Consider the following 9961-nt stretch of genomic DNA (forward strand, 5'->3'; position numbering starts at 1 on the left):
TACTTTTCCCCAACGTGAATTTATTAAAAAAATATTTTTTCACCAACGTGGATTTATTAGAAAAATATTTTTTCACCAACGTGGATTTATTAAAAAAATATTTTTTCACCAACGTGGATTTATTAAAAAAATATTTTTTCACCAACGTGGATTTATTAAAAAAATATTTTTTCACCAACGTGGATTTATTAAAAAAATATTTTTTCACCAACGTGGAGTTATTAAAAAAATATTTTTTCATCAACGCGGCTTTGTTTAAAAACGGGATCTTTATAACGTTTTAATTCTTCTATTTTTCTAAAATCGACTTAGTCTGTCTTTCCACTATCCGCTCATAATTAAACACATGTAATTAAGTTTAAATTATATACAAAATGTGTTTAATAACAAATCGTCTAGAATTCAAGATCACAATGAACTCAGCAGAAAAGCAGATATTTTCATTCTCATTTAAGACGCCAAGCCGTACACATTATTTCAATTTCAATTTCAATCTCAATGTTTGAATTATTCGATTTAGATGAGCAGTATGCCCGTTATCCTGAAATTCAAAGGGAAGAGGTACAAAAACTACTGGCATGGTCGCTGATGCAACCACATCTACCGAAAATAACGGAACGTGAGGCTTTGGTGTTTTTTTATGCATGTGGCTGTAGCACGGAATATGCGAAAAAGGTAATCGACATCAACTTCACCTGTCGCACACATTTTCATGAATTTTTCGATAATGTTGATGTCGAATCGCCGGATATTGAACAGATACGTAATGTTGTGTAAGTAAAGTAATATTTTTTTTTCTAAATTAAATTAATTTGAAAAAAAAAATAATTTTTTTATTTTCAGCGCAGGCGTACCACTACCCCAACGGACTCCAGAAGGTTATGCTGTTATAATATCAAAGCTAATCGATACCGATCCGTCCAAATTTCATTTTGCCAACTCAGTAAAATTGTAAGTAAATTATTATAAAAGAAAAATGAGCATCGAGGTTAATGACAATCGTAATTGAAGTTAAACGTTATTATCTAATTACAACCTGATTAGACTTTGGACATTCACAGTACAAAACGGGGGAATAAATAATCATTTACTTATGTATATCACTATGTGTTTATATAAGGAATATAAACTGAAGAGGGTATATATAAATTGAAACGTTGAAAAATTTAGCTCACCGAAATAATGAATTTAAACCGCACATACTTGGGTATATTAAGACCAAATATCTTTCGGACAATTAGGGGTCGACTATACCTAAGAAAATCTATACGAAGTGAACAGAGTCAGGGACGTACGCAGGGTTCCTATTCCTATTAGCTCAATGATATGGGACCTACTTTTTATAGACGAGTCTGAACGGCGGGTCATCTCACCTTAGAAGATCTGCTAATTTTAAAAGGCTTCAAGGAGGTTCTTTAAACATAGGAAACCTTAAGAAGGTCACTTATCCGAAAAGATCTTTGGGAGGTGCTCAAAAAACAGACAATTTTTAGGAGATCTTTTAACCCTAGAAGAACTTTATGGCATCTTTTAGCCCTAGAAGAGCTTTAGGAGGTCTTCTAACCTTAGAAGGAGGTCTTCCAGCAATATAAGAGCTTATGGAGGTCCTCTAACCCTAGTAGACTTTAAGAAGGTCCTCTATCCGGATAGATCTTTAGGAGGTCTTTCAACACTAGAAACCCTATAGAAGATCTTATAATTTTGGAAAACCATGAAGAGGTCTTCTGAACATAGACCCTTCTTCTAAAAATAGAAGATCTTTAGAAGGTCTTATAAAATTAGAAGGCCTATCCGGAAAGATCTTTGGGAGGTGCTCTAAAAACCGAAAACTTTTAGGAGATCTTCAAACCCTAGAAGGACTTTATAGCATCTTCTAGCCCCAGGAGAGCTTTTAAGAGGTCTTCTAAAAGTAGAAGATCTTTAGCAGGTCTTCTAAACCTAGAAGACCTTAAGGAGATCCCCTATCCCGGAAAGATCTTTAGGAGGTGCTCTAAAAACCGAAAACCTTTAGGGGATCTTCAAACCCTAGAAGAGCCTTATAGCATCTTCTAGCCCTAGAAGAGTTTTAGAAGGTCTTCTAACCCTTGAAGGAGGTCTTCAGCAATGGAAGAGCTTATGGAGAGCCTCTAACCATAGTAGACTTTTTGGAGGTCCTCTACCCGGATAGATCTTTAGAAGGTCTTCTAAACCTAGAAACCCTCTAGACGATATTCTAATTTTAAAAGACCATTAACAGGTCTTCTGTACCTAGACCCTTTAAAGAGGTCTTCTAAAAGTAGAAGACCTTAAGAAGATCCCCTCTCCAGAAAGATCTTTGGGAGGTGCTCTAAAAACAGAAAACCTTTAGGATATCTTCAAACCCTAGAAGAACTTTATGGCATCTTCTAGCCCTAGAAGTGTTTTAGGAGGTCTTCTAACCCTAGAAGGTGGTCTTCCAGCAACAGAAGAGCTTATGGAGAGCCCCTAACCATAGTAGACTTTAAGGAGGTCCTCTACCCCGATAGATCTTTAGAAGGTCTTCTAACCCTAGAAGACCTTAAGGAGATCCCCTATCCGGAAAGATCTTTGGGAGGTGCTCTAAAAACAGAAAAACTTTAGGAGATCTTTTCACCCTAGAACTGCTTAAAGAGGTCTTCTAACCCTAGAAGAACGTCTTCCAGCAATAGAAGTGCTTATGGAGGTCCTCTAATCCTAGTACACTTTAAGGAGGTCCCCTACCCGGATAGGTCTTTAGGAGGTCTTCTAACCCTAGAAACCCTATAGAAGATCTACTAATTTTAGGAAAGCATAAAAAGGTCTTCTGAACCTAGACCCTTTAAAGAGGTCTTCTATAAATAGAAGATCTTTAGGAGGTCTTCTAAACCTAGAAGACCTTAAACAACTTTTAGGAGATCTTCAAACCTTAGAAGAGCTTTATGGTATCTTCTGGCCCTAGAAGAGCTTTAGGAGGTCTTTTAACCCTAGAAGGAGGTCTTCCAGCAATAGAAGAGCTTATGGAGAACCTCTAACCATAACAGGTCTTCTGTACCTAGACCCTTTAAGGAGGTCTTCTAAAAATAGAAGATCTTTAGGAGGTCTCCTAAACCTAAACGACCTTAAGGAGATCCCCTATCCGGAAAGATCTTTGGGAGGTGCTCGAAAAAAAACCTTTAGGAGATCTTCAAACCTTAGAAAAGCGCTATAGCATCTTCTAGCCCTAGAAGAGCTTTAGGAGATCTTCTTCTAACCCCAGAAGGAGGTCTTCGAGCAATAGAAGAGCTTATGGAGGGCCTCTAACCATAGTAGACTTTATGGAGGTCCTTTATCCGGACAGATCTTTCGGAGGTTTTCCCTAGAAAAGATTTAGAAAATCTTTACGAGGTCTTTTAATCCTAGACGACTTTTAGGACGTATTCCAACTCTTGACGATCTATAGCAAGTCTTCTAACCCTATATGAGCTTTATGAGGTCTTCTAACCCTAGAAACCCTCTAGACGATATTCTAATTTTAAAAGACCATTAACAGGTCTTCTGTACCTAGACCCTTTAAAAATGTCTTCTAAAGATGGAAGATCTTTAGGAGGTCTTCTTAACCGAAAAGATCTTCACGAGGTCCTTTACCCGGACAGATCTTGAGGAGATACTCTAAGTCTAGCAGAGCATCTTCTAACCCTAGAAGAGGTTTAGGAGATCATCTAACCCTAGGAGACCTTAAGGAGGTATTTTAACCCTAGAAGACTTACAGGAGAGGTCTTGCAGCAATAGAAGAGCTTTAGGAAGTCTTCTATCCCTAAACAAAGCTTTGGAAGGTCTTCTAACCCCAGAAGAGTTTTGGAAGGTCTTGTAACCCCAGAAGAGCTTTTGAAAGCCTTCTCACCCTAAAACACTTATAGGTGGTCATCTATGCATAGAAGGCTTTAAGGAGGTCCTATACCCGGAAAGATCTTTAGGAGGTTTTTCCTACAAAAGATTTAGGGGATCTTCTAATGTTAGAAAAATATTAGGAGGTCTTTTAAGCCTAGAAGACTTTTAGGACGTATTCTAACCCTAGAAGATCTGTCTAGAAGCAGGTCTTCTAACCCTAGATGAGCTTTATGAGGTCTTTTAACTTTAGAAGACCTTTAGGTGTATTTTGACGGTCTTCTAAAACTAAACGACCTTTAGAAGGTCTATTAATCCTAGAAGAGCTTTAGGAGGTCGCCTAACCCAAGCCACCATTTAAGAGGTCTTCTAAGCCTAGCAGACCTTTAAGGCGTATTCCCACCTTAAAAGACTTGTAAAATAACTTCCTGCAATAGAAGGCCTATAGCAGATCTTCTAACTCTAAAAGACCTTTAGATGGTCTTCTAATCCCAGAAGAACTTTCGGACGCCTATAAGACCTTTAGGAAGTCTTAAAACACCTAGAAGATCTTTTGGTGGTCTTCTAATCCCAGAAACCTTTTGGAGATATTCTAATACCAGAAAACCTCTTGAAGGTCTTCTAACCCTAGAAGAGCTTTTGGAAATCTTCTAACCCTAGAAGACCTTTAGAAGGCCTTCTAACCCTAGAAGAGCTATGGGGTTGTTCTAGTCTTTATAAGATATTCTAGTGATAGAGAACCGTTAGGGAGGTCTTCTAACCCTAGAAGTGCTTCTTCTCTTCTATCCCTATAAGACCTTTAGGAAGTCTTGAAAAACCTAGAAGATCTTTTGGAGGTCCCAGAAAACCTTTTGGAGGTCTTCTAATCCCAGAAAACCTCTTGAAGGTCTTCTAACCCTAGAAGAGCTTTTGGAAATCTTCTAACACTAGAAGAACTTTAGAATCCTTCTAACCCTAGGGAGGTATTCTAGTCCTCCTAAGAGGTCCTCTAACTCTAGATGATCTTTATAAGATATTCTAGAGATAGAAAACAGTTAGAGCATCTTCTAACACGAGAACACTTTTTGGAGGTCTTCGAACCCTAGAAGTGCTTTATCATGTTTTCTAACCCTAGTAGAGCTTTAGAAAGTCTTGTAACCCTAGAAGACCTTTTGGAGATCTTCTAACACCATAAGATCTTTAGAAGGTCTTCAAATTCCAGAATAGCTTTTGGAGGTCTTCTAAACCTAGAAGATCTTTAGACCCAGAATAGCTTTAGGTGATTTTTTAATCCCAGTCCACCTGGGAGGCTTTGTAACACTAGAAGACCTTCTGAAGGTCTTCTAACCCTGAAAACCTTATGTAGTCCTGCTAACCCTAAAATATCTTCAGAAGTTCTACAATCCTAGAAACACGGTAGAAGGTCTTCTAACCCCAGAAGAGCTTTTGGAAATCCTCTAACCCTAGAAGACCTTGGAAGGCCTTCTAACCCTAGAAGAGCTTTGGGAGGTGTTCTAGTCCTCCTAAGAGGTTCTCTAACTCTAGAAGTTCCTTTGGAGCATCTTCTAAGCTGAGAACACCTTTAGGAGCTAGTAGAGCTTTAGAAAGTCTTGTAACCCTAGAAGATCTTTTGGAGGTCTTCCAACACTATAAGGCCTCTGAGCCTAGAAGACCTTTAGACCCAGAAAAGCTTTAGATATTTTTTAATTTCAGTCCTCCTAGGAGGCTTTGTAACACTAAAAGACCTTCTGAAGGTCTTCTAACCCTGGAAACCTATTGTAGTTCTGCTAACCCTAGAAGATCTTCAGAAGTTCTTTTAACCTAAGAATAGCTTAAAGAGGTGTTACAATCCTATAAAAACTGTAGGAGGTCTTCTAACCCCAGAAGAGCTTTTGGAAATCCTCTAACCCTAGAAGACCTTGGAAGGCCTTCTAACCCTAGAAGAGCTTTGGGAGGTGTTCTAGTCCTCCTAAGAGGTTCTCTAACTCTAGAAGTTCCGTTAGAGCATCTTCTAAGCCGAGAACACCTTTAGGAGGTCTTCTAACCCTAGAAGTGCTTCATCATGTTTTCTAACCCAAGTAGAGCTTTAGAAAGTCTTGTAACCCTAAAAGACCTTTGGAGGTCTTCTAACACTATAAGACCATTAGGAGGTCTTCTGATCCCAGAATAGCTTTTGGCGATCTTTTAAGCCTAGAAGACCTTTAGACCCAAAAGAGCTTTAGGTGTTTTTTAATCCCAGTCCTCCTAGGAGGCTTTCTAACACTAGAAGACCTTCTGAAGGTTTTCTAACCCTAGAAACATTATGCAGTTCTGCTAACCCTAGAAGATCTTCTGAAGTTTTTTTTAACCTAAGAATAGCTTAAAGAGGTGTTACAATCCTAGAAAAACTGTAAGAGGTCTTCTAACGCTAGAAGACCTTTGGTAGTTCTTCTAACACTAGAAAAGCTTTTCTTTTTTTCTCCTAGGAGGTTCTCTAACTCTAGAAGATCTTTATGAGATATTCTAGAGATAGAAAAGCGTTAGAGCATCTTCTAACCCGAGAACACCTTTAAGAGGTCTTCTAACCCTAGAAGTGTTTTATCATGTTTTCTAACCCTAGTAGAGCTTTAGAAAGTTTTGTAACCCTAGAAGACCTTTTGGAGGTCTTCTAATCCCAGAATAGCTGTCGGAGGTCTTCTAACCCTAAAAGATCTTTAGACTCAAAAGAGCTTTAGGTGTTTTTTTAATCCCAGTCCTCCTAGGAGGCTTTCTAACACTGGAAACCTTATTTATTTCTGCTAACCCTAGAAGATCTTCAGAAGTTCTTTTAACCTAAGAATAGCTTAAGGAGGTGTTACAATCCTAGAAAAACTGTACGAGGTCTTCTAACCCAAGAAGAGCTAGAAGAGCTTTGCGAGGTGTTCTAGTCCTAAGGGGTTCTCTAACTCTAGAAGTTCCGTAAGAACATCTTCTAACCCGAGAACACATTTAAGAGGTCTTCTAACACTAGAAGTGCTTTATCATGTTTTCTAACCCTAGTAGAGCTTAGAAAGTCTTGTAACCCTAGAAGACCGTTGGTGTTTTTAATCCCAGTCCTCCTAGGAGGCTTTCTAATCCTAGAAGACCTTCTGAAGATCTTCTAACCCTATTTTAGGAAGTATTCTAACACGGAAAGACCTTAAGGAGGTCTGTTAACCGTGGAAACCGTAGGGAGGTCTGCTAACCCTGGAAACCTTAAGGAGGTTTGCTTACCACATAAGATCTTTAGTCGGTTTTTTAACCCTAACTAATCCTAGAAAAGATTTAGGAGGCCTTCTTACCCTAGAAAGTCTTGAGAAGGTCTTCTAACCAAGAGAAGACCTTTAGAAGTTCTTATAAACCAAGCAAAGTTTTAGGAAGTATTTTTGACCGGCGAAGACCTTAAGGAGGTTTTCTTGTGTGGTCTTCGAACCTGGGATAAACTTTAGGAGGTCTTCTAACTGTAGTAGACCCTTAGGAGGTCTGATAAACCTTGAAGAACTTCGCGTGGTCTTCTAACACGAGAAAACCTTTAGGAGTTCTTCCAGCTCCAGAGGGCCTCTAGAAAGTCTTCTAACCCTAGAAAACCTTTGGTAGGCCGTCGGACCCCAGATTGTATTTTGGAGGTTTTTTAGCACGAAAAGTTTTTAACCCAGGACCCTTACCTTTATAAGTCTTCTAACCCTAAAGGACCTTTAAAAAAACTTCGCGTGGTCTTCTAACCCGAGAAAACCTTTAGGAGTTCTCCTAACTCCAGAGGGCCTCCAGAAAGACTTTTAACCCTAGAAAACCTTTGGTAGGACTAAAGGACTTCGGTGAAAAAAAAACAGAATACATATTCGGGTAGCTTTACGGAGTGAATGAGAATTATTGTGTAGCAGTGATTGTAGTTAATTACACCGAAGTTAAATTTATCCACTATGCTAACTGTGCAGTTGTAGTTGATGGAAATTAATGCGTGTAAGAGTATATAAAACGGTAACGTTACTGATGTTTTTTAACCCTTGAATACTATTTGGAAGACTTTGAACCTACAAGTCCTATAGGAAGTCTTTCGGCGGTGGAATACCTTTAGGGGGTCATATAAGCCGAGAAATCCACTCTTTTGGGTAACTTCCACACAAAATTTAAAATTGTTTCACAAAAGTTCAGTTTAAGGACATGTCTCGGATCGTTTCGAATTTTTTCACAACAGATCTCCTTTGACAACAGTACAATTTTTTCGACGATATGCCAATTCATACGAATTACGCAAAAAATTGGTCCAGACGTACATCAAGTTCTAAAAGCGTCTATATCGGACAACACCTTCAGGAATCTCTCTGACAAAAGATCAAAATGTTCGCTTAGGTGCATTTTAAGGAATTTTCGAATAAATTTTTCAAATTTGTACGTCAGGTAATTGAAGTGACCCTGTTTCCTGCGATATATTTTTCATGGGCCAACTCGTGCTTTCTAACTTAATGGTTCCGAAAATTCAACTATCGAAAGAAGATAATGGCATTGGTCCACATCTCAATATTTTTTCATCTTGAAACAAGTTCTAAGAAGGTATATACAAGCAGACAACACCTTCCGTTACCTTCAAGGCAATATTTTCTCTTAAGTGTAGTTTAAGGGATGTTCGAGTATAGGTTTGAAATTTACTGAAGGTACTCAAGTGGCCCCGTTTGTAGCGATAAAATGTTTCTCGTGAGCAAGTCCATGTTTGTTGACATAATGACACGAACGCTCTAAAAATTCCGGGTTAATTCTCCGACGAATTAATTTTATAACTTGTTGATGTCACAAACCTTAACACCACAGCGGTTGCAAATTTTTTAGTGCTATATTTGCCGTCCTGTACAGTAAATTTAAACGCTGACGTATTTACTTTCCTTACAGATACAGCATCAGTCAAGATAAGTGGTTTATGGAAAATGGTATAATCAAGGGTCTGATAATTGCCATTGATATAACCGGTACACAATTTGGTCATCTGCCACGGGTTAATTTGGCCCACCTGAAAAAGGCAATGTATTATCTGCAGGTAAGATAACAAATAACACCATCAACAACAACAATAAGGTTATTTCTATATCCCTTTTACTCTGCAGGAAGCCATTCCCACGCGTCTCGTTGGCTTACATTTTCTTAATGCCACACCACTAATGGACAAGATCATGGCCCTGATGCAACCCTTCCTCAAGAAGGAGCTACACGAAATGCTGCACGTACACACCAACCTGGAGACATTCTATAAATTTGTACCGCGTGAAATATTGCCCAAAGATTTTGGTGGTCCCAACTTGGATATGCGGCAATTAAATGGTTGTCACAATTTCCTCAAATTTATTGCGATTTGAAAATTTAATTTCAATTTTTTTTGTTCTTGCAGAACTTCACTTTGAAAGTCTACGTCAATCACGTGCAGATATTATCGAATATAACGACAATCATCGGGTCAATGAAAAAATGCGTCCAGCTAAGGCAAAACCTAGCTCGGATTTATTTGGCACTGAGGGTAATTTTAAGAAATTGGATATTGATTGAATACCTGAGTACCTGAGCACAGCTGGTAAAATATTAGTTTCAATTTAGTCAATAATTTTTAAATAAAATACAAATGTGTGGAATGGAATTTGGAGAGTATTTTTTTTAAAAAGAAGGGATCAGAAATAATTCTTTTCGTCTTTACCTATACTTACCTGGAAGTTGAACTTTTGAAGTGAAGCTACCTTAAGAAATGGGTCGATATAATCATTCTTGGAACTTATTCTATGTTTGGAGTGATTGTCATAGTTATCGGTCTCACTAGTTGTTGTTGTAGCAACGCAAATAATTTCGTTCGGATATTTTATTCAGTTATCCGGTACTGGTTCCTCTAAATTTTGGATTTAAAAATGCAGCAACTTGGACTTTCGGACAACATGCCAGTGAAACAGACGCAAAAAGGGTGCTTCTATAGACCCTTTCTAAAAGAAAGGGTGCTCCCATAGACACTTTCGGAAAGAAATGGTGCTTCGAAAGATCCTTTCTGAAAGAAAGGGTGCATCTATAGACCCTTTTAAACGACAGGGTGCTTCTATAGACCCTTCTAAACGACAGGGTGCTTCGATAGACCTTTTAAACGACAGGGTGCTTCTATAGACCTTTTTAAACGACA

At 38.4% G+C, this 9961-nt stretch overlaps 1 protein-coding gene across 1 annotated transcript; it reads left to right on the forward strand.

Moving 5' to 3' along the window:
- Nucleotides 1-429: 429 nt before the first annotated feature.
- On the forward strand, nt 430-9436 carry LOC141399384 (clavesin-1-like). Its single transcript, XM_073978052.1, has 5 exons — nt 430-773; nt 844-951; nt 8701-8845; nt 8913-9126; nt 9194-9436. The coding sequence occupies exons 1-5, from the start codon at nt 499-501 to the stop codon at nt 9346-9348; spliced, it is 897 nt and encodes a 298-aa protein (XP_073834153.1). The 5' UTR covers nt 430-498; the 3' UTR covers nt 9349-9436.
- Nucleotides 9437-9961: the final 525 nt, after the last annotated feature.

The sequence above is a fragment of the Musca autumnalis genome, unplaced genomic scaffold (genome assembly GCF_047663935.1).
Source record: "Musca autumnalis isolate F117 unplaced genomic scaffold, ASM4766393v1 scaffold_1, whole genome shotgun sequence".
NCBI classification, from domain to species: Eukaryota; Metazoa; Arthropoda; class Insecta; order Diptera; family Muscidae; genus Musca; species Musca autumnalis.

Excerpts from the sequence above, each read along its gene's own strand:
- LOC141399384 (XM_073978052.1), top strand. The coding sequence starts at position 499 with ATGTTTGAATTATTCGATTTAGATGAGCAGTATGCCCGTTATCCTGAA. Across the intron at positions 774-843 it reads GAACAGATACGTAATGTTGT|CGCAGGCGTACCACTACCCC; the intron begins GTAAGTAAAGTA and ends TTTTATTTTCAG. Across the intron at positions 9,127-9,193 it reads GGATATGCGGCAATTAAATG|AACTTCACTTTGAAAGTCTA; the intron begins GTTGTCACAATT and ends TTGTTCTTGCAG.